Below are 25157 nucleotides of genomic sequence, written 5' to 3'. Positions count from 1 at the left end.
ACTATTTTGTCATGTGTTGAGAAAAACACAGATTAAAAAATTACATGGTCTAATATTTACATTTAGCATAACTGCAACATTATTTTTTCGTTTTTTTTTTAAAGACTCGAAAGGACTTGAAATTCAAAGTTTCAGACTTGTGACTTGACTCGGACTTTTACACCAGTGACTTGAGACTCGACTCTGACTTGCCTGACATTACTTGAGACTTGACTTGAGACTTGAGGATAAAGACTTGAGACTTACTTGAGACTTGCAAAACAATGACTTGGTCCCACCTCTGGGCACTGGGGCTCGAGGATGATTTTACATACAAAGGTTATAATATTCAGAATTTAAGTGGTCTTGATTAAAGGGACAGGAGCACATGAAAACTGTGATTCTCAAATCTGCTAATGTCATGTTACTCTACGATGCCTCTCGATGATTTATGGTATTTGTTGCTGCATGCAGTAACTGGCTCTATTTGTCTGTGGGTGCCATTACACTTACCAGCTGCTAATTTCATTGTTCATTTGAACTGCCTGCAGCTGAAACATGTCTATTATAATGAGGTGTCCAATTATTAAAAAACAAAGAAAGTAAAAAATTTAAATTTAAAAAAAGAATGAGAGGGTGTTAGTATCATCATGTTGTTCTTAACGATTTCTTAGATAACACTTTATTATATAATCATTTTAAACATTGCCTAATAACACTGGAGTAATAGCAGGACAGCGAGCAGAAGAAATCAGTGGTTGCCTGGTGACTGTATTGCATTTTTTCACTTTAGGCAAAACTGTTGCAAATAGCAGTAGCAACCAAGTGATCGCTCCGAGGTTGAGCATGCAAAACCGTCAGCCTCTGAACAACCACTTTCAACCACAGACTGAGGGAGTCTGTAAATAACTGCCATGTGAATTATAAGTGCAGACAGATTGCCACCATGTTGCACTCAAACTGAGCCATTCAACACTAACGAGGGCAACTCATCTGCAACGCTTCACTTTGCTCAACTGGTTGTGTTCTAGTTATATTCCCATAAACATCACGATTTCAGAGCATTTATGTCATGTGGCAGGTTAATCGCAGTTTTTCAGCAACTACATCGCTACATGTGAGATGCCAACGTGATCCCATTTAATTGTAAGCTGATAGCTGATTGGCTCTGGCTAACTGCTGTCTTCACACACCAAAGACTGTTCGGAGACGATAACTGACTGCATGGTTCCAGACCTGGGCCCCATCTTTGAAGCAACCATTTCAAAGGCAATGAGATCGTAAGTTCACGGGAAACAGTTGCAATCATTTTTTCCATATTGCAGTCTCCAACCATTGTTTTCACCAGTGTGACTGCAGCATAATGCAGATCAGTAAGCCCTCAAACAGAACATTCAATTTGACCCCAGGACAGCAGTAGAAACACTAGAGATTTTTTGTATTATATGAAAACAAACTATTGTAATAAAAAATGAAATTTCATGAAGAGAAAATTAAGTTTTTGAATGTAACTTTTTTTTTAAACAAAGAAATATTAAGGAACCCAAAAAATTGTAATAACAAAATAATAAGAGATTTTGGACAAACATTGCTCTGCATTACCCAGAGGGAATGAGCCATGTTCCCTTCATGGGTAATCTCATCACCAAAGTGAATCTACCCTTAAAACAAACGTGAGCTATTCACTTCAGCTGACTTTCTTATCTGTACAGATCACCAGCAGTGACAGAGGAAAGCAGTTGTGGGCTGGAGCTTTTAAATGCTACATTAGACGCCTGCTAACCTGCCCCTGGAGGGAGATGGAGATTGAAAGCTGTTGTCAGTATGAGGGCTCCCTCAAGTCATGTGTCGCTACACAGTGGGAGCTGCTTCCTCTCTTACAAACACACGCTCCCTGCGACATCTCAATCAATAGTAGCCAACTCTGATCCATATACACGTCCCATTATCTGGCAGAGAGCGCAACTAAAGACGTGGACTAAGAAGCACCTGTAAACACAGGGCAGTTTTTTTTTTTTTTTAAAAAGGTGTGTATTACTTTATGCAGTATTCTGTTAGCACACTCTGCCCTGCATTTGCGACATGCAGGTACCCACACGTCAGCAGAAATCCCTGTCCAAACAATGAAACAATGCAGTCATGTGAGCAGGTAAGTACATCCCATAGAAACTGTTTGACATCTCTGAACAGTGTCTACATATAAATATTGATATAGTCAAACAAACAATACAGAGTAGTCAAATTCTCAATACATAAAACAGAGCTGATGTACGTCACGAAAAAAGAAGCAGCAATATCCCCGAATAACATCTCCAAACCTCTGAAATTAGAATCAGACCAGATAGCAACATTGGCAGCGAACGAGGCTGACATCTGCAGTTATCTATGGGTCACATCTGGCCATGACTGTCAGCGCTGGCTCAGAGGCTGGATGCCTCAACTCTGCCACAGATCTACATAATGTAGGCCAGATGTCAGGGGTGTTATGGCATTTAGGGTGATATCAGGCCTATGTAGCATTTGCCATAAAACCCACATTTGGCAGCATCATAACTGAGCTGTAGTTTCCAAAAATAACAGAGTTTAGGCTTAGACTGTCAGGAAGACCCTCTGCAATCCAGTTCATCAACTGATATTGGTTTCGAGTAGAGGGCCAAAGATAATTCACAGACCAGCACGTGTCAATCATGGCCTGCATGAGAGATAAAGGCATGAACGTTCCTCTTCAACTCGGTCTAAACTAAGCTGTCCTGGTAAAGTAAAATAACTAAAACTCATCCTCGTTTCAGTTTAAATGCATTTGTCTGGTCGAACCTCAGCACTGGATAATAACTGTCCTGGGGCAGGCCCACAGGTCATGCTGGGAGGGTCAACAAATGAACCCACATGCTCAGGTGTAGTCCTCCAAATGTCCACCGTTAAGATTAGGCGTTGAGATCCTGTGGTTAGTGGTTAGGATAAGCTGTCAGGTTGGAGTTAGTTTCTAAAGTCTCTGTTTAAGGTTAGGCCTTAAAAAACGGTGCTTAGAGAAGATGACCAGGCTGGATGCCCATAGTCCCCTGTTGCCAGATCCTGAAATTGTTCTGTAGGCTATAACTGATAGTAACGCTCCCAGGAGATCCCGAGACAGCTGCACAAATGTCTACGCTGTTTTTGAAAGACTTTTTGGCTGTTTAGATCAATCAAGTGGAAATGCCATGTGGCTGTGCCGTTACGAAGAAGTGTGACAACCATGAGATGTTCTGTGTCATACTGACTGCTTGGAATTTGTTGTACACCTGCTCAAAATCAGCCACCAGCTCCTTATCTTTTCTCCACGTTTAGCAGCAAGTTTTCCTCAGCAAGACTGTTCTTTCCCGGGAGCTCTCACCGCTGTTTGCAATCCAGTTGCAAAAATCACTGTGATGTTCTCTCTATGTCTGTGGATGCGGTGATTGGTGTGCAGCATGAACAGGAGGGGACTGAGCACACAACACTGGGGAGCTCCAGTTTTGAGCACCACAGTGGGGGAGGTGTGACTGCCAACTGTCACACCAGGAAGTGTGGCACTCAGTTTGCCAATTAGTTTCTTCAGGGAGATTCTATTGAATGTTGGGCTCAAATCACTGTATTCAGAAATAGGTGTTATTTTCAAAGCGCAGGACTATAGATTTGAGGGCAGCGGGAGTTGGATCCTCTGCGGATCGATTGTTTATAAATGCAAAGCGATGAGGGTCCAGGCTGGCTGGGATGCCAGTCAAAACAACTCATCCGAATTGAGGTGATTGCCACAGTGCAGTATTCATTTAGACAAGACACTGCAGACTTTCCAGGTATAGGGATAATGGTGACTGCCTGGAGGCAGGTGAGATGCCGGCAATAGCATCAGCTAGCTGATCGGCACATGTTTTTAGTACACAGCCAGAGATGTTTTCATGCCCAGCAGGTTTGCTCATATTCACACTCAGCGGGATTCTTCTCACATCCACTGCAGATACTGATCATGCCAAGATCCAAAGAGCTCTCTAAGGCCCTCAGAAAAGGCTGCAAATGCCCATGAGATTTTATAAGATCTCAGAATATTTTGAAATAAATAACTTTAAGGAACTACTAGAGGTCAAGATTTCACAAGCGTGACCGTTTTCAGGACTGGTTGGTTGCCGCAACAAATTTAGCCCAATCGCAGACTATAAAAAGAAGTCTGCAACAATCCCAGAATCTCATTAGAGCATCTGCAGATAACTCCTACAGCTGATCTTGGTGGTGATTCATCTACAGTCACAAAGATATTTTTACAGAGTTCAACCACATGAGAGGTGCGCTTAAAAAAGAAAACACAGAAAAGAAACTGAGAAAAAAAACAGATTTGAAGTGAAAACAGCGGTGCATGCTTGAAAATCGTCAGACATATCGCAACTGGTAGGGAGGCACCTACAAGTTACTGCTGTGAACTGGGGCAGAGTTACAAGCTTCTGAAGCCAAGGGTGTATTTTATTTTTCAAATATCACATCATTTGATGTTTTTGACAAAGCAGTAGGTGCGATCAAAACGTTTTAGGATCATCTTCATAAAAATCAAGAACCTAGACTGAAATATATCGGCCCGGTCTCACAGTCAGGGTCACCTTCATGGGCACGTCCAGTCGAATTCCAGCACCGCTGCTATTTTTAGGTCTTTTCCTGGAAGAACCGTTTTACCACCACAAACTGCAAACTTGTACAGAGAGGGAATATAAGGTGTGTGCTTAAAACCCACTCGAGTTTCATGTGGAGTTCATGGAAGCGCTGGTCTCCAGTTACGCATGAGCAGTTTTCAGTTTCCAAGCCAGAAGGCAGCACCATCACGTGAGGATGGAGACCAGGAGAATATTTGCGTGTATGTGTTGTATGAAATCATCCCTCAGGCCAAGACTATCAAGCAGATTTCTGCTGTAATGTCCTGAAGCATTTAAGGAAGAACATGGGGTGCGCGTCATTGAGGCAGTGTGTGAGTGCATTGGAGTTTCTTGGCCACACCACTGCTACGTTCGCTCTCCTCCTGCTGGACTTGCCAGATTTGCCTCCCTGCAACTTTGTCTGCTTCTTGAAGATAAAAGGAAGCTGGAGGATTCTGAGGCAACGGAGGCGACACAGTGCAGAGGAACAAGTTAACAAGGAAGACGCTGGCTTTCCACAGGCACATCTAAAGATAGCACCAGCACTGAAAACGATGATCTTTAATGGCAGACTGGCCAATGTTTAAGTTTGGTATGGTTAATGACTTTTAGGCTTTTCTCACATTTAAAAATGTGTTCAAAGAGCCAACATGGTTTTTTTGTCCTTTCTCAAGAAATTCCAATCAACTCGATATTGCCACTCTTCAGAGTTTGTAGAGTGCTTTGTTCCCGTCACGTGAACAAACTAAGATCTGCTGACGTTTGCTCAAACGTGCATGAAAGGTTTTTTTTTTAATGTCCAGTAAGTAAAAAAACTGAATAATCACTAGATCAGTAAGTAATGTAATGAAATCTGATTACTGACTTAAGGAAAAGCAATGTCGTGCATTTGCTGTAACATAAGCACTGCAACGTGACTACAATGCTTTGTAACCCCGAACACTATACAAAGGACACAGAACAGCCAGAAAATAGATAACTTTAACAATTTTATTTGTGAAAAACTACAAGCAAAATTCATAAATAGACATTTCTATTTGAAGCAGAGGAAAATGATCGGGTTAGCCTATAAGCGCAAAGTCGTGCACATGCCAGAAACATGTATTAGTTCAACATTATAAGCTAGACAAGGAGCTGTGATCTGCTGAAAATGCTGAGTACATTTCCACACCAGGAACATAATGTGACCATTTCACAAGGGAAAACAATGACACATCAGCTATAAGTTTAAAAAAAAAGAAAAGAAAGAAAGAAAAGAAGAAAGAAAAAACTAAAACTGGATTAAACAAAGAATGGATTATTGTTCTCTCCCTACTTTTTTTTTTAAAATTTTTCTTTTAAACAGAGCAATAACTTTAAAAGCATTGTACAAGACATCGTTATAGGAAGAAATGAGTTTGTATAATACACGTAAGTGGAATTCACGGTTAAGCTTATACAGTCAGTAAACAAGCATTCTATATTTGGGTCTGACAAACAAAGCTAAAAAATGTAACCATCTTTACACAGTAAATTAAGGTTACTGGTCGCACACAAGAACAGAACTGCTTGCGCGGGAAGGAAACAGGAAACAAAAAAAAGACTTCAGCTCCAATGCCAGTATTCATAGTGTTTGCTTTTGCACCTTTTTAAAATTCTATATACAAGCAATAATTCATATACTCAGCAAATGGCCCATTTGTCAATAATTTAACCATGAATCCTTTCTGTTGGGAGTACTCAGTCAAAGTGAATGTGGTTGCAGATAAGGCAGGTGAAAAGATGGCTTTTTAGGCCCATTTCTAACCGATTGCATTACAAAGCAGGGTTTCATTCTCTGTAAAAATTGGACAAAACATTTCCCCTCTGACCAGCAGTCCCACTTTTTTTTAAAGTTCTATTCACATTGCTTTTCCTCACTTTGAACACTGATTCCATATTTGAATGCAATAAAGTACATAATTACATATTAACCATCGCTCAGAAGCAGAAAAAAATAAACACATCTCCTGGACTGACAACACACATGATTATCATCCCTACGTGTGACTCTGGAAAGCGTTTGAGTGTACACAGATCAAATCCTGCCCCTCACTTCCTAGGAGGGTTTTTTAGTTTTGGGGTGGAGGGGGGGGTAAAGGAGGGGACGGTTACCTCTCGTAACCTGGCTTTTAGTTGCTCTGGGAGCGGCTCAGTTTGTGAGCTGGGGCCTCCGTTAGGGGAGCTGCATGTACAATGGTAGTCCAGCAGAGCGAAGAGGGGCTCGCTAAGGCCAAAGTCTTAAGACCCAGAGCTCTTCCCACGCCCACACTGCTTCTCACTGTGTGCACGACGAGGCAACATCCACCACTGCGTGTGGAGCTGTGGTTTTCCCTCGACTCCGCTCACAGCATGATGACCTCTGCCCCAATTTAGCCACGCACAAAGATGAGTGGACAATAAGAACACCATTTACATGGATTATATTAGTCTTTATTTAAACTGTTATTCATCTCACACATTAGATAATTGCATTTCAAATTGTTATTCATCTGTCTATGTATCATGTCATTATGAAATTCCTTTGGTCCTTCAATAAATAAAACTAAGATATCATATACACATTTATTCTTTATACAATTTCATACAGTTAAAAGGAAATTATGTTGGTCTAGTATCAGCTAAGGTGAACGTGAATTAAAACCCTTAAATAAGCCTTGCTGCATTAAAATTGAAAGAACAATTGTCTTCTATTTAACTACTGCAATATTGTTTTGCCTTCAATGACAGGAGTCTTAAATTAATACAAATAAAAACAAGTCAATTGAATTGTCAGTCTTTGTAAATTGTTCTCGTCTCTGCACTCTGTTTTCTGGGTGGACTTCAGGACCACAAAAAAAGAAAAGAAAGAAGGTGGAGGAGGAAAAATAAAATAAAATCGACTCACAACAGCTTGACACAACAGGTCTATTTTTACAGCTCGATATGGTTTTTACCAAGTGGAACTGCTTTTAACCATCATTCAGTCACAACAGAAAATGCTCTGGCTCCTCACCAGCTGAGAGGACAGCTCTGCCTGCAGCCAGAAAACTCAATATTTAAGTACCAAATGCAGAAAAATATTGACAGCTTTTAGTGTTTTACACAACAGCCTACACTGTACAGTTAAAGACATAAGATACTGTATAAGAGATCTGCTATAGCATACTAAATCATAGACAATCTAGTTGAAAAAGTCAGGTGTCTGAACTTTAGGTGACCTTCTTCTGATGCACAATGACCTGTACAGAAAAAGTAGACGGACCTGGAGGTCCCGACAGTGTTCAGCGAGACAGTGTTGTTGAGAAAAGTGAATGAGAATTTGATTCATCAGCACTTTGTCACATTGAGCGAATGGGCAATCCCAGATCTGCAAAACCGCTTCACAGTGTATCTAGCACCAGTGTGTGTATGTGTGTGAGTGTATATGTGTGTTGTATCTGACGTGTGTGTGTGTTGTCCTATTGTTTTCAGACTGTAGTAAAAACACTGAAGGAACGATCGATCTGCAGAGCTACACAGCAAAGCTTCAACATAAAAAGGAGAATATCAAAGTATACAGGTGCAACAGGTAATAAATAAAGGTAATAATAGTTTTAAAGTTATTAAAAAAAGTGGTGGTTATTGTGCCCAGCGGAGAATTCTTCTTTACAAAAACAAAACAAAACAAACAAACAAAAAAAAGTTGACTTGGCCTCACATCCACGTACAAATATAAAACAATACATACAAGTGTCTGGATGCTACTGGGGAGGGGGCTGAGGGGAAGGAATGAGGGTGTTATTCCGTGTAGGCCACCTCTCCTCGCCTGTGCCACAGGTGTAACCACGAGGGATATTCGCCAAGCGGGGGGCGCTTGTTTTCCGTAAAAGATGGCACCTCACTGTTCCTCTTAGCATCCAGGGGAGATCGTGGAATGAAGGCGGGTCGGCAATGGGAAAAGGTGAAATCCCTCCCCCTGTGGGATCCATAGTGTCCAGAAACATGGGGAAAGGGGGGAGCGGTGCAAGGGTGGGTCATAGGTGGTGGAGGATGGCAGCGGGACCTCAGAACGATTCGTCATGCCCCACAGAGAGATCCCCTTTTGGGGTGGAGGCGCGTGACGAGCCCTTGTCCATGCTCTCGGAACCGGAGCTCTGGTGCTGCTGTTCGGAGCCCGCGCTGGATGTGACGGTGGATGAAGATGTGGAGGAGGAGCGGGTCTTCTCCTTAAAGTCTGTTATGATCACCGTGACGTTCCCTACGGTGATAGCCAACTGCTGGGCAGTACTCCGGTCAATGTTCTTCAGTTTGGGCCTGAGGAGAAGAGAAGGAGAAAAACTAAATATTAGTAGTCACAATTGCCAACTACAACATGTGCATCTCAGCAACAACAATGGGAGGCTTCCAGCACTGTGGGGGTGGTTACACTAAATTGCTCAATTCATCGGGTGACACATGCACAGTCAGAACAAGTGCATCAAAAGTAAGAGTGGGCGTTTAGTGTAAAAGATCATTTGTGAATCAGCTGAGCTTTCCCACTAACCTTGTGCTAGATGAGTTTCTCTGACCAGAACTACTGCATAGTCATACAAGTTAAACCACGTGCTCTGTGAAACACATGCAGAGCAGGGGAGTGGGCTACGCACCTGGAAATGTGAGAGTTCTTGTTGGTCTTGGTTGCTGATTTGCCAGACTGTATGCTGTGTTTGTCACTGGGTGAACTCTGATGGCTGTCAGATTTGGGTCTGGAGGAAAACAAACGCACACAAGTGAGGATTGATATCAGCACCACTGCAGGCATGCAGAAACATGCGCTGTGATTCGTACGCTGACCTGGTCTTTTTGCTGCTGGGCTTCTTCGTCAGAGCTGGGCTGATCTCCTTCTCTCTGTCGGGTTTGTCTTTGATTGGCTGCTCCTTGTCGCTCTTTTCCTTCTCAGGAGTGTCTCCCTCTGGCCTCACTCTCTCTGGACGTTCGACCTGTGGGCGTCCTTCTCCGTTGGCTCGCTCTCCTTCACCCTCCGGGCGCTCCTTGTCTATGCGCTCGCTCCTCTCTCTCCGCTCCTTCTTGGGTGGGGGAGGCATCGGGTATTGCTGAGCCACCTGCTGGGCAACCAGCTGGGAGTTGATCCGGGGTTTCCTGTGGAGGAGATCCAAGGCACAAACATGGATTAGCCTTGTAGTAGAGCTGTGAACTGACTTTGGCCACAGACCAACGTGGTCATGCTACAGCTGACGAAGAGAAGCGACTGAACGTGGAGGTCAGCGGGGGGGAAGGCTTGTTGCTCCCAGCTGCTGCACAGGCAGGTTTGTGCAGCCGCTTCCTGGCGGAGCAGCTCTATTTTAGGACTAATCTCATTAGCTCACGGTCATAATAAAATGAATGCACAGGATCACAAGGTGGGACATTTGCAGCACGTCACTTAGGTCCTCTAATCTGATTACTGTAGGGTTGGCCCAATTTGTCACAGATTGAGATTCAGCTGGACGTGGTATTGCTGCTCCCTCTCAGTGAGCTCACCAGCAACCACAGAGCCCTTTTTTTATAACTCATTTGAAAACACAAATAATCACAAACCGCAATCTGACTGAGCATTCTTATTCAGCAGAGACAATAAACGCAAGGAAGATAAATGTCACAAGCAACTTCTAATTAACCAGAGAGGGAGGTTCACATAAAACAATTTGTTCCTGAAAACATCTTTTCTGTGGTCTCACGCCACAGAACTGCTGAATAGGGAAGTTGTGAGGTAACCCAAAGTCGGAGGGACTGAGCCAAAACACACACCTGCTGCATGATGAACATCAGCTGACAGCATCTGGGGGAGGGGGGGGGGGGGGGCACTCGGGGGAGAGGGAAAGATGCCTGTAGTCTTCCAGAGACTCAGCAGAGACCAAACCGCAGCCAGCAACATGGATAATCACAAGCCAGCACTGGGCAAGCGTGGTGAGGAGTAAACCACAAGTACGATCACACACACACAAACATGCACTCGAAAAGCTTAGCGTGCAAACAAACAGCCGGGCACAGCTTAATGGCTGCTCAGGGGCCCTTTCAACAGGAACAAGTTCTACTAGTTAGATGTGTATACCCAACCTTTCCAAAACCATTTCTAATCTTGGCAGGAAGTTTCTTTCTTTCTTTCTTCTTTTTTTGCAACAGTACTCCAGCAGAGCAGAAGGCAGCCCTCATCCCTTGACCTCTGACTGCTTTAGTAAACCTGTGGTCACGGAGTGAGGCTTGAAAGTTGTAGAAACTCTGCTGGTCCAAGTATCAGTCCAGACAAACAAGGGTTACTGCTGGAAAATGAAGCTGTAGTGTGTCAGACTGTTTTAAGTGGCTTGCAGTAGAGAGTGGTTTTCAGACAGCAGCTTAAGTGGCAGGCCTCAGTGTTTCAATTTAGCAACATCATATTGCCACTCCTGTTACTCTTGTTTCTGCACTTAAATCCTCGCACATCTTTCACAATTGAATCTCCGCTCTCCAAGTCTCCCAACCTTTTAGTGGCCTGCTGCTTATAAACTCAGAGCTGTGTCCATCTTTTCTGTTTTTTTTCTGCTGATTCGCTCCCAATCCTCAACTGCTCCATCAAGCTCGTTTATTCTCCTCCTGCTGTGAACTATTACAGAGTGAGAAGGAGAGGGTGGGGACCCGCAGCTGATCAGAAGACAATCAATTGGGGTATAATAGAGCATCATGTTGTAATGCTTGCACTACATTTCAATCAATACAGCAGCTGTGCTGAATGCTGATGAGCCCTGGGCTGTTGATCCAGGATCCATTAGCTGCTGTGGTTCTCTGGAGCCCGTTTTCTTTCCCCTCCTACCTGCTGCCCCTGTGTGTGGCCTCGTTTTGGGAGTGTTCTGTGGGTGAAAATTAAAGCTGGGAGAAATCTCATCTTTATAATTGCCAACCCTATCCTATTCCCATCAAAGAGATCCCAATTCCACTTTAATTTGGAGTAATTACTTCCTGTGCTGAGTATGAGAGGTCCTAATTGGAAAAGCCAAACTAAACTCAGCAAAGCTTTTAAATACAAAGTGATGAATTTAGTAACTACAGTAATGGACTGGATGTTGTGTGTCACATCTCCAAGGAGATAAAGCGTAATGTTCGATGACATTAACATGAATTCCTGACATAGGATTTTCCTTGTCCTGTCTCGATGGTTCTCTCTATGGGAATTCAACAGATCTCTGGACCTCATTCAGTATCATCATCATGCTGGAAATATGCACAGCTAACAAAATATGAGAACGTATTGAAGGTTTTAAATCTACTTCTTTAACCCACCGCCACGAGTAAACAGACAGGATCCAACAGGACCAGAGATCATTCTTTGTGGCAGCCAGTGCTGTGAGTCAAGGAGGTGGTGAATGAGTGAGTGACTGATAAGCCCATTGCAGAATTGATGCCCTGGTCAGAGCTTGAGATTTGTGTCGACAGCACTGGTGGCAGCAGAAGCCGTCCTGCTGGTTAGCCGGTGATTCAGTGCCAGCTGTAAGTCAGCCATGAGCTGTTGCTGGCATGACAGAGCCACTGCTCTCTTTACCCCATTATTTATTCACTGACCATACATCGTGACTTTGCACACTGCTGCTCTGTGGCTCATTAACACGCCGCTCTGCATGACACTACGGTGTGTGCTACTGGATTTCATGAAATAATAGAGGCCCTGAAAAAGTCTCCTGCTTAAAAACCATTACGGTTCATTACTGAATTATTCCACATTGTTGAACATGGGAGTGTACTAATTAAACTACAACACCGCTAAAATTACTTTTACAAGTGAATATCCAAATCAAATAAGAAGCATCTATATAGCACAAAGGAAAATGGATACTGGGAGTAGGACCAAAAGTAAACCCCAGGGTCCAATTGCAGAAATTGCTCCAACCTCCCACTGCTGCCAATATATTCCTGGTAAAGTGTGTGTGTGTGTGTGTGTGTGTGTGTGTGTGTGTGTGTGTGTGTGTGTGTGTGTGTGTGTGCGTAGGTGTCAAGTGTGTAAAGCCTGCTGTTGAATCATTTCCCACTGTGAGGGCTTACAGCATATTACCTCCCCTTCACACAACAATAGGCTGTGATTGACAGCTCCTCCCATGCTTGTCTCCAAATTCCACAGACCGGGGGGGAGGGAGGAATGGGGAGCCTCCCTCTACGGGATGCCCTGAAATAACTATCATCATGCTTAAAAGCTCCTAATTCAGTCAGACTGACACCCATAGTTAGACTGCTCCACTCAGCCTGAACTGTCACAGAGGCAGACACACCTCTGCTCAGCTGGTGCTCTCACTGGTCAGAAGCAGCCGATACTTGCCAGCCAGGAGCAAAAGCTGAGGCTGCTATTTCAGAGGCAACTCTTTCTACAGAAACTAAAAACAGTGAGCCTGAGCACTTCACAGAGAGAGACTAATGAAGAGAGGGAATGAGCGATGGAGAGTGCGATATACAGACGGACACAGAGAGTGAGAGAGAGAAGGAGGAAAGCCCTCATTAACACAGCTCTTTTATTTGAAGTGCTGTGGAGGACAAGCAATTATTTCCTGCCAAACTGAGTGAAAGCAGCGGCAGACAGCTGAGCGAAGAGGAGAGAGAGAGTGAGACAACTAAGAGACAACAGAGTTCTTTGGCCAAGGCCAGCCCGCTAAAGAGCCAGGCTATTAAACGTCACCCACTCCCTCATTCAGATATCAGCGCAGCAACAATGGGGGCTTCCTTTTCTTCAGTGATCTACAAAGTTGTTCTGCAACTTGAATCCTGCATACATTCATGGCCAACCTGAGTTTCTCCACTCACAGCTGAAAGACTAGAGAGCCTCAGCCTGGAGCACATGTTTCAGATCCTGCATCTGAGAATGTCACGGGCTTTTAACATCTCGATCAATGGAAATCACACCTTATTTTTAAGTAATCGATTGTCCCACTCTGTTAACCTCATTATTCTAAATGATTCACAAACACAATTAAGAGGCTGATATTTGCTACACGTTAAATCATATTATTCTAGTTATTTTATACATAAATGATAATACACCCAGAACTAACAAGATGTCGAATGCACATCTTTATGTGCTTTTATAAAAATAAAAACTACATCAACTGGTTATCCCAGCACTATAACCACAGAGTAATAACCAACAGGCTTCATGTCCTGAGCAACAAATTCCAATAATCATCCTGTGACATCACCTTCGCGTTTTGATGGGAGAGGAGGCTTCGAACTAGTATGGTTTGAGGATAGCTGCTGCAGCCAAAGCATATTCAAATATGCAAATTACAGGATGTTCACACTCAAAGTAGATGAGTTAGTATACAGGTTTCTGATGATATGACTGTAGCATGCAAATTGCTTGCAAAGTTTTATTCATTAGTTTTTTTTTTTTTTTTAGACAACCCCTTTTAACAAAATGCAGCCACACTGACAGGAGAAAAAAAAAAATCTTGTGCTCCTCCCAAAATGAAAAGTAACACAATCATCCTGCAAGGCTCCATCCATTTTATTCTTGTGAAAATGAGAAGGACAACTGTCTGACTAATAACAGCTTATGACAGCATACTGCCAAGTAATCAACCCCAAGACCTGGAAATTATAGCCCTACTGATGCTCTACATGCACACATATTTCTCAGCAGTTCCTTTATGCTTGGATCTTTCTGTAGACTCAGTGTTTGCCACCCCTGACTAGAGTAAGCACAGGCCAAGAGGTGACAGTGCTGCCATGAATGTGGTTACTATAAGATGGTGATTTGTCTGCACAGTTTCTCAGTCTGTTGTTTAATGCTCGTCAGTCTCTCTAGACTTTCTATGACAAGCAGCTCATGGGACCTGCCTACTAAACTGTTTGGTCTAACTGCTAATAAGATTTTCTCTGAAATGATGCGTAAAGTGGTATCTTCATGTCTAAGGTGATAAGGTGAAAAAAAGTCATAATTCCTGTGGATTGCATGTTATTCATCTATAGCACATCCCACCATTATATTTAAGGAAAGTTAAAGCAAATTCAAACATAAAATCTATCAGCAAGATTTTTTTTATTTTAATGAACTGTCACTTTGTTTGGCTGGAAAGAATTTACTTTAACTAGCAAATAATTCCTTCAGGCAAAAAAGAAAAAAAAAAACATTTACAAAAATGTGTAATAAATAAGTAAAAGTACAGGGCGACAGCTTCAGATGTCAGAACAAAACCCAAAGACGTTCACTGCTTAGCACTTATTAAAGTCACCTCATGCTTTATAGTGTTCTTGTTCCGCACAGCTGCCCCCATTGAGCACTGCATGGTACCACATGAACCAGAACCCAACCTGCTACAGGTTAAGACGGGAACTGCAACTCACAGCAAATCTTTCAGAGGTTCTGAAGCAGTGAAGTTTTCAGTAACCAGACGGAGACCGACTGAAGAGGCAGCTGACTAAACACTGATCAGAAAATCTATGCAATCACTAAAAATGGCATTTTCAGTCTAAATAATCACAAGATCTGTCACCAATTGCAAAATATGTAGTTTTCCTTAGTTGCTGTAGTAAATCCAACTGTTGGATCACGCATCCCTGGAAGGCTATTCCAGTGAAGTTTCACAAAGAACGTGACTTTTGACCTTACAGATTTATCAAAAACATGACAGTATCATTTATCAGCAGAAACTGGAAGTGGGCGGCACCTCCCTGCCTGCGAGTACAAGTGAACCTTGGTGCCAAGAACACCTCTCTCAAGGCGTTTCTGAGATATTGCATTGACAAGAATGATCAGCAACCTGAAAAATAATGCCTTCGGCTCACGACACTCTTGCATAAATATGTGAAAGTGGGACACTGAATATAATTTGATTCCTTTTAATATAGCTTCATAGCCCACCATGGTAAAGAATGTGTGAGAAACACTGGCCTTAACTGACCCAAATACAGTACGTACCTTATTTAATGTGAATTTAAATTGAGAAATTACATATACAAATTCCACTGAAGTGCAGAGCTTAGGCTCCCAGTGATGAAATTTTGCACCTGAAGAGACTGGAGCAGTGCTGTCACCTCCAGCCATCCATGGGTAAAGTAATGTGTGTAAGTGAGTGTGCTGCAGAGGCCGAAGCACCTCAAGAAGAGCCTGGGGCTATAGCACTTCTCAAATCATTCTCACTGCCCACCAGAAGCATTAAGCATTCAGCCCTTCATCTGCTCCTTCCACTCAGGATTTTGAGGGCTTAATGTTCGAATCACTTCTTCACTTCTTGTCTCTACCACAAACATCTTAAGAAAAAGCAAGCAGCCAGAAATAGTATTTTTCCCAGTGGTAGCTACCATATAATGCCATATCATGTCAGTTAAACTACAGGCTGCAAACAATCACAAGGAACTCTGATTCAACAACCCACCTGTTTTTCAGTCAGCTTTGACTTGACTCTAGCTTGTGTGTGTGTACACAAGCAAGTGTTCAGATTTGAACATGACTGAATACAGTGAATACCTGTTTTTATTCAGTTTACTTAAAACTACTTTTCAGTTCAACTACTTTTAAATTTCACACTTTGTGTTGGCACATAAAGCATAACTAGTTTTGTTTGATTATATTAGAAAAATAAACACAGAGAAGACAATAAAAAGGGAGGAATAAAACGTTCCTGCAGAACACTGTGATAACTGTTAATAACATGAACACACAAAGAACTGCCCAACATTATTTAGCTAGTGCAATGATATTTTACAGCCTGCAGCTACAATCTGAAATTACACGAAGAGCAGTAGATATGAAATGTTAATTATTGATAGTTAAACTGGAACATACAGACTTTGCAAACAAATTCTACACAACCCATTAATCTAAATTTTAAAAGCCTCTGATTCACAACTAGGAGATAAATTAGCACAAAAGCCCAATTAGACATGCATTAAGAATAAGGCTGCCTGTTTTTGGCAAAAAAACATAAATGGTATGATATAGCACAATTTTTCATAAACTTAAAATTCAGGCAGTTACTGATGTTTAAACAATTCTCTAAATATAATTAAAATGAAAAGTAAATGAATGGATTATGGTTGCAGAGAGCTTTAGTCCTGGATTAGCAGGTCTTTTTGACAGTAAAGAGCATCTCCTAAGGGCAACTGCCTATCCCACCCAATCTGCTTCTGTTATGGGGAGTCTTGAGGGTAAAGACAGGAATGATGAGAATCCCAGGCTACAAAAGGCTTGTGTTCCTCAGGAGACCTGCACTGTAGCCATGGGGCAAGAGAAAGAGATGAGCCGGCAGCCAACTGCTGCGCACCGCTTAAACTGGACTGCATGAGAGACCCTGAGCGATCCAGACACAAAGACAGCTGCAGGCAGCTACAAATCCTTCCTCGGGTTCAGCTACGAAACCCTGAGAGTTTTACTTCCTCTAGACTCATCTTGTTAACTTTCAGTCAGCCTGACTCAAGCTGTAAATAGAGTACGTTTAGGCTTTTAAGTAGGGGGCAAAGTACACCTCTGTGAAGGAAAGGCATGCACTTGATTTATAACAAGGAAAAAATCAAAAGAGCTTTGCAGAAGAAGAAAATCTGTTACTTGGAAAATCAGAGCAACAGATCAGCGTTTTTTTTCTAGTTTCTTTTAAATTTAATCTATAGCTTAAATTAAAATCAGATTTCTCACCTTACTGAAAACTTTAAAAGTGTCCTGTATTTTCTTTTGCTATAAATACCTGAAGATTTGCTGTTTTCTGTGTATATACACACATATATATGTGTACACACAGTGAAACAAAGAATGCTTTTATTGTGGGTCTGGTCTCAGTTTCAGAACCACAGACATTACCCCCCTAGTTTCTATGAATTAAAAAAATAATCTACTCATGGTCCTCTGTGGATTTGCCACTGTGTTTCTATCAAATTTTATTAGGTGTTCTATATAGACATTGGGTTTCTTGAAAGCACTGACACCTTCATCCTCATACAACAATAGAACAACAAGAAATGACATTCTGAGAAGAATTCACTGAAATCACTCCAAGATGTCTCAACTTTTCTCCAACAAGTGTTTTGCACCATGCTGACTGCTGTGGGCATGGCATTTCTGCTTCTCCCAACAGCCCAAAGAGAGTCTGTATACCTTTATGTGTGTTTTAAAAGATAATATAATGGACAAATTTAAAGCACAGAAGTCTAATATGTGCAAATAATGCTTTATCTTCACTTTAACTAGCCTTTCCATGACTGACCTTTCAGGCTATGAACAGCGAGGCATCAAGCAGACTGACAGCAAGACATTACAAAAGCACTGAGCACATATGAGCTTCCTCCATCAGCAGCACTGTCACATTACCCTGTATCACTCATTTGTTTTCCTCTCCACCACCTCTCAATCATTCTCTCTTTGCTCTTTTCCCCACTTCCTCGTCACTTTCTCCTCGTCCATTATCCCCCTCCCATCCTCTATAAATCCTGCAGCCTTTAACTACGTCTCTTCCTCACCTCACCTCTCTTCTGTTGCTTTGCCACGACTGTTACCCGTCAACTGGATCACTGTATCATTACTGCTGTCCTATCATATTCTTACCCATTCACTTTAGAGAAAACACAGCCTGGTTTGGAATTTCCTGAGGAAAAAAAAAATCACTGCGCTGCCAAAGGGGACACAACACCTTCACAGCAGGCTTGTGTTCTCCTTGTGTTCTACAAAGGGAACAACAGTTATCAAGCAAACAAAAACAAGATGTGAGGGAAACCCGACATCAAGAGGGCAAAGGTTCTGCCAAGCACGGCAGCCAGGACTCTTTCTGCAGGATTTATTATGCACTATAACCCGTGGCTTGGCAAGACCAAACAATCAACAAGATCAAACCACTAGTAAGGCAGTCGATTCCTAATTCGCTCTCAAACTCGTAAAATTTTGCTGTTCTCTTCCCATGGATGAATAGTGGTGCTAGTGGAAATGGAATAGGCTGTCCAGTCTTTCCCTCCATGGGAAATGATGCGCTTCACTCTACTTTATCCCCCGGAGACTCTTGGCTCAGTGAGCACATCCCCCTTACAGCCAAACCCCCTCTCTCTTAATACACACACATAAATGTCCAGACATAACGCTCCCCTTCTGTCCCTTTACTGGTCCATTTCTCTCCTGTCCTCTCCTTACTTACACTTAACAACTCCCCCTCTCTTTGTCCTCACATGCTTTCATTCCTGTATTTTCAGAGGACTCCTCGCTCCCTCACTGTCACAGTCATTTGCGTGCCTCGTCTTTTTCCTGAATGGGAGGAGCCCCTGGATTCAACAGCTCTCTCAACATTTCTCCGTTTTGTCAGATTGCCAAATTGGCTATTGTATTTAATCACTCACACTGCCAAATCCCATGAAGTAATTAAGAACTTTTAAATCCGGCAATTAACATGTAAAGATTAGGGCTACCCGCTCATGCTCAGGGCTTTGGTGCAGATGCTGATAATGCTGGATAAGCAAAAGCAGTTTCCTCTGAGTGGGGGCTGCAGTGGGGGCTTGTGCGAGGGAGTGCGGATATAAATTGAGCGCCCTCTTATGTAATTCCATTATTCCAGACAATCTGCCTTAATGTGACAGTGCGAAAATCCACGCTTTATAATAACCATTTCGTCATAGCATAAGACAGACAAAACACACACAGAGACACATGCAAACGCACTGACATAATTATACTATGTGTGTATAACATATACATATACAAACACTGATGGACTTTCCTCATTTTTTAACCCTATATTAAGATTTTAGAGCTAGATATCATTTATATTCCAGCCACTCTGAATCTCCTTGAGGACAATAACTGAGAACATTTGACTTAAATGCAGCATGCAGTCATAAGACACAAGACGAGGTAACATGAAATGCAGCTGACTGGAGAGAATTAGCTTGTTTTCACTTAGAGCCTCACTTGTAAATGTGTGTGTGGGGGTGTGTCATATTTTTAGCTAAATCAAATTAAAAGAAAACAGGAGTGTTCAAAAGAGTTTACATTTTAGGCTAAATACCTGGCTACTAGACTCAAAGATATGTTTTACTTGGAACGCATCACAAAGGATGAAATTTTTAATTACAGTGCTATACTTTCTTTACTTTCATGCTTTAACTTGTCCATCTGCAGTCGCTGCGTTTTAACTAGACTTAACCCAAGTTGAATATTTTCTTTTAAAATGATTCATTAGAGTTTGAGAATTAACTTGTAAGACCTTTGAAAACTACTTTTAAAGGTTCAGGTTCTGCCGCCTTGCTTGAGTCTACGCATCAAATAAGCTGCACATTTGCATTTAAGCTTTTTTAAACCAAAACGCAGTACTGCATTTTGCTTACGTGTCAGAGACACCCATTTATCCTGTTTTATACAAAGCAGAGATGAAAGCTGCTTGAAATGGTTGACTACAGAGTGGAGATAACAGCGCAGCAGTCAGAGACTGAGGTACCTCAAGACTTCCTGTGATCTCCACCATCAATCAACTTTAGAGGGCTCCTAATGGTTTCTCTCTAGGCCCCGGGGCTGCCAGAGGTTCATACCAAACACAACCACAAAGCAAACTGATGCACAGCAACACAGTGTCACATTCACACAGTGATCAGGTTCAGATGCCAGAAACATTTAAATATGATAGCGGCCACCACAAGGGATGCTAATGCAAGACCTACTCCAATTACCAAAGGAGCGGGCACTGAATGCAGAGGCTGAACACCCGGGCTGTTTGGACTTGTAGATTAGCAGAAGGTCAGGTGCAAAAGCAGGGGTGCTTTTTGTTTAAGAGTCAAGAGTGGCAGAGGGTACATTTAGCCTACTTGGGTATCATGTTTCAACACTGAGCTGAACTGGGTCAACAGGTTCGAGTACTCGACTGGGGAAGACGGGGCCTCTTCCTGCATGCTGATGCCACAGTCTTGCTCTTGTTAATGCACATTTTTGTCTCCATTAGCATCTCCAAATCTGCAAGACCCATGTCACTTGTGTGTCTCCCATCAACACCAGAGGGGTGTATAACGAAACATGATTGACACGGCCAGGATTTTTTGTATTAGCCGGTTCAACGAAACCGTAAAACCACATGTGCAATAACATGTATCACAACAGTGACTAATAACTTTGTTAACCCAGGCACTCTTCTTCACTGTCTGTGGGTGCTCACATTAATGGGGCTGTCTTATGCGTCATTTACTCGTCCACAGAAGTAACACAAAATGGATCAACTATGCGTATTGAACAGATTTATAATGAATAGCCTACACCCCCCCCCCCCCAAAAAAATGGCAAAAGCCAAGCCAACACTGGTACTGCAAGTAAGGAAAGAAGGCAACAGAGCAGAAAAAAATATTAATACGTAAATATATTTATATCTTCACTCAGTGCACTGTCAGTGCTGGATTTTAATTTGTGATTTGACAGCTGCACATTAGAGCTCTGACACTTTCAAACTGACACATTTAAACATCAGTGCATTCAGCTCTAACACGGTCTTATAGCTGAATGTTAAGAGATGTAGAAATCACTAAGGTTTTTTTTTTTGCCAGATCGTAGCTAAATAATTTAAAGTGATTTATAAATCCTGCTGATAAATAGCCTATAAACAAACTGATTCATTTCTAATCTGTGTTTTATGAGCTGTAATTCCTGCAGTGTAAAATGGACTTGGCAGCAAATTAAAAATCTACGTAAACACATATATTATCTCTGAATTTTACACTGAAACTCTGAATATAACCTGCATTGGACCAGGTTGCATGCTCAGCATAAGTTGCTATGGTGATCTAAGCAGGCAAAAGGAGAAACACGTGCATGACACTGAAAACTCCCAACATCGATACTGCTTTGTAGTACAGCCCTCTGGTGTCTGGCTTCGTGCACACTGTGAGGATAGGATGCATCAAATTCAACAGAATGAATTTTTCTGATACTGGATTCCCAGACCCCCCAGACTCAATACGTAACTAGGAAATAGATACTTTGTTAGCTGGTTACTACCTGTTGTACCCAAACATATTCAATAACAGAGAGTTTTGTGACTGACCAGATGTTGATGGCCAGGACACAGAAAAGGAACTCTATATCGTGGAAGGAGTGAAAAGAACCAGCTTATGCACAATCACCCTGCGCAGAACAAGCTTTTTCAAACTTGCTTTAAAACACAATCATGTCACACTGACTGAATAAATCAATACCCAGCTTCGCTCATCTTGTAGCAAACACAAACCGGCGATCCAAATCAAACTTCAGCAGCGAGGAGCTCTAATTAGCAAACACGTGTGTCCTCATGCATAAACACACATCCAAAGTAGAGCCCCAGATAAAAGCAGCAAGACAAACATCCACACACAGCCTTAAGTGTAAATCATTTAGCTGAGAGCATTTTGCTTCGTCCCGAGCTTTGCCGGAATACATCAAACAGTGAAGAAAAAGATGGCTAATTAGTACTCATTAGAATAAGAGGCAGCCCCACAACTACACAGCTGCATTAATCAAAGGTTAACTATTCAGATCAAACAGGAATGTGTGACAACCACACCGATGATGTCATGCGCTTTACCAAATAGAGAAAACTGGACTGTTGCCAAAGCTTGGTAAATGGGGATGGAACAGGAAGGCTATGACACACTCGTCTCCGCTTCCTGCTTTCATACAGCGTGCTCAGCCTACATCATCAGCTGTGGTCTTAAACGACACGCTGCTGGGAAAAAAAAGATCAGGGGGGAGGGGAGACTTACAATTAAGATCGGGCTCAATCTTTTGGATTCTCAGCAAACCAGTCTAGTGTTTTCTCCCCATATGTGCCAGGAGTGTCAGACAAGCCGCTTATGGTAAACCACAGCTGTAAAGGTTAGAATGCGAGGGAACTTGTCAACAAACCCACAAATGACTCATCTGTCTCTCCATTACCACCATGCGACTGGTGACATTAGCACACAAACACAGGTCACGGCACACGCAACTTATCACCAAAAACATTCCCCAGAACAGAAAGAGTAGGCGTGAGTATACACAAAAACGAAAGGGAATCCCGTCAAGAAATTCAAGTTACACAATGATTTCATCTCAGTTTCCCATAAAACAATGCCTTCTGCTGACATCACAGATTTTATTCTGAGTTAAACTTAGGGGAAATGTCTGGAACAGTCACACAAACCCGTTACTATAAATGTTGACATTCATCTAGAGCAATATCTGAGAGCAGATTAAGGAGAAATAAAACAAGTTTGACTTCTGGTTAATAATTTACATGTTTTAGACTGACAAATATGATTTTCAAGACACAAGGCCATGCTTTGAAATCAGAGTGCCTTAAACTACTTGGCACAGGCAGTAAAAAAAAGTCTGTTAAGGCTTTTGAAATGCCAAAAATTCATGTTTAGTTTGCATCCAAACGCCAATCATAACCACAAAAATAAACTTCCCATCAGTCTCAGGCTCAATAAATCCGACTGTATGAGTGTTAAATGACAATCTGCAATCCTACAGGTAGGTGAAAGGCGCGCAGACACATTCACCTTGTTTGACTCGATGGGGGGTTAACAAGGGAAAAAAAACAAAATACAGCTCCTTCGATGTTGTGGATGCATCGTAGCTGTACAGCTATCATCAAGGACGGTCCCTCTTCCCCACCCCACCTCCTTTGGCTAGTGAAGCACGCAGCCTACCTAGACGGATGCATTAAAAAAAACGCGAAATACAATGTTTAGCACGCATAAGACGAGAAACTACAGATAATCCAGACAGCAGCGGGATGTGTTTGCAAAGACTGTCCATCAACAAGTCCCCATTCACTCACGGACAAATAGGCTGTCGATCAAAGTTGTCATTCCCATAAATTGCGATGCAATGCTGCTGCAGCCAGGCAAGGCAAGGCAAGGGGGGGAGGAGGGGGAGACGAGACGCTCAGACGAGTGGGAGAGCGAGGGAGAACGAGAGCTACGTTACCTTGTGGATGTGCCCTTCCTCACATCGCAGATGCTGCATTTGAAAGCCTCGGCGGTGTTCCTGAAGGTACAGACGCTACAGTCCCAGTAGCCGTCATCAGCGGTTTGTTTGGCTTGTCTTTTTGGCCTTACAAACGACACAAATGTTAAGGTCAAGTTAGTTTCTGAAATACCACAGATATAATTCACGAATAAACAAGAAAGGGGATTGTGACAAACAGAGCGCGTTGTGTAATAAACGAGCTCCTCAGCAAAGCCCGGGGCATGGTGGTGTTGTCATTAATATTGGGTTCGAGTCCCGGCAGTTAGAGCTCCTTGGTTCATAAATCTCCACAGCGGCGGAGCGAGCGACTATCCACAACGTCCGATTGAATCGCCAGCTAGGCTAGCGGGCAGGCAAGCACTGCTAAAAATTTCGGCATCGAAGCTTAGCATGTCGGCTAACAAAACCAATATCAAATAATGCCCATTTCGACATTGACCCTGCAAAAGGCTTCGTCGAGACGCAAGAGCGTTTCAGGGAATGCCAGGCGTATCCTCGGAAAAAATTCCCTTTGTCTGTTAACTGACTGGGCTGTAAAGCAGCGAGTAGCCGCCATAGTGACTGCACTATTCTAGCTAGCTGTGGCATACCAACTGAAAAAGGGAGAAACGATCCCTGTGTGAGAGAAACGCATCCAAATATCGAGCTCAAAACGCGCAAAACAAGTCGAAATCGACAGCGAGCGGTCGCATTACCTGGTAGGGCTCTTTTTGTCACCCATGGTGAAGAACAGTCCTCGAAAATAAGAAGAAAAAGGGCCTCCTTTAATTGTCAGTGAGTGTAGTATGGTCCTGGTAGAGCCGCTGTTGAAGCTGTTGGCAGACAGGCTCCACTCAGTGCTGGCTCGAGGCACGGCACAGCGACTGACTGCACTTCAGCACGTGACCAGCAAACAGCCAATCACATCTTCCATGGGTTTAAAAGTCTGGCTTGGATATTTAGTAGCTATTTTAATAACTACTACAGATATTTGACAGACCGCTCCTTTACCCACACACATACATATCTACAGATTGCAGCGTTGCAGCGCTGATACAGCTTTGCAACTCTTGTGATTAAACAAACATACACAGAACTTGTAAAGCGCATTAAAAGCGCTTCAGAAGTTAAATGAGGAAAGAAACAATACAGGGAAACAATAAAGAAACGTTACACTGAAGCTATTCACAGAAAAAAACATATATATACACGACATAGGTTTGCCAAATAGACAAATGTGTGTTTTTTCTTTTTTCTTTTCTTTAATCATGTCAACAATTTGATATTTGCTCCATTTCAATCAGTTTTCACCTTCACCAGGACTGCTTGCTGTTATCTGAATGAAGAAGCCCAGGTACGTGCAGGTGAATCTCCATGGGCACGCAAACATCATCACGTAATTAAGCCCTACACTTAAACTCTATAAAAAGTGTTTTCACATACATTATGTCCACTTAAATATGCACTGTTTGTCACAAAAAGCAATGCTCTTGCATTTAAAATACATCCACTGTGAATAGCCACATTTGATCATTCAGTCTCATGGACCGTATTACTCCTCATCAGAAAATGCCTAAGTGGGAAAGTTACTGTTTACTCATGCAGGCACAAGTAACTCTCTGGGTCTCCTGACTGATTCTAAACTATACAAA

At 42.4% G+C, this 25157-nt stretch overlaps 1 protein-coding gene across 1 annotated transcript; it reads right to left on the bottom strand.

Moving 5' to 3' along the window:
* Positions 1-5589: 5589 nt before the first annotated feature.
* rybpb (RING1 and YY1 binding protein b) lies at positions 5590-24381 on the bottom strand. Its single transcript, XM_086291384.1, has 5 exons — positions 24222-24381; positions 23485-23610; positions 9426-9731; positions 9239-9337; positions 5590-8906 (listed from the first exon to the last, which is right to left on the bottom strand). Exons 1-5 carry the CDS (start codon positions 24245-24247, stop codon positions 8657-8659), a joined length of 807 nt encoding a protein of 268 aa, XP_086147510.1. The 5' UTR covers positions 24248-24381; the 3' UTR covers positions 5590-8656.
* Positions 24382-25157: the final 776 nt, after the last annotated feature.

The sequence above is a fragment of the Aulonocara sp. 'chitande type north' Nkhata Bay genome, linkage group LG5 (assembly GCF_057382095.1).
Source record: "Aulonocara sp. 'chitande type north' Nkhata Bay isolate Kocher_YH1m ecotype deep benthic linkage group LG5, A_spYH_male_GT1.1, whole genome shotgun sequence".
Classification (NCBI taxonomy): domain Eukaryota; kingdom Metazoa; phylum Chordata; class Actinopteri; order Cichliformes; family Cichlidae; genus Aulonocara; species Aulonocara sp. 'chitande type north' Nkhata Bay.
The sequence above is the reverse complement of the archived record's forward strand: the minus strand, read 5'-3'. Positions and strand labels throughout refer to the sequence as shown.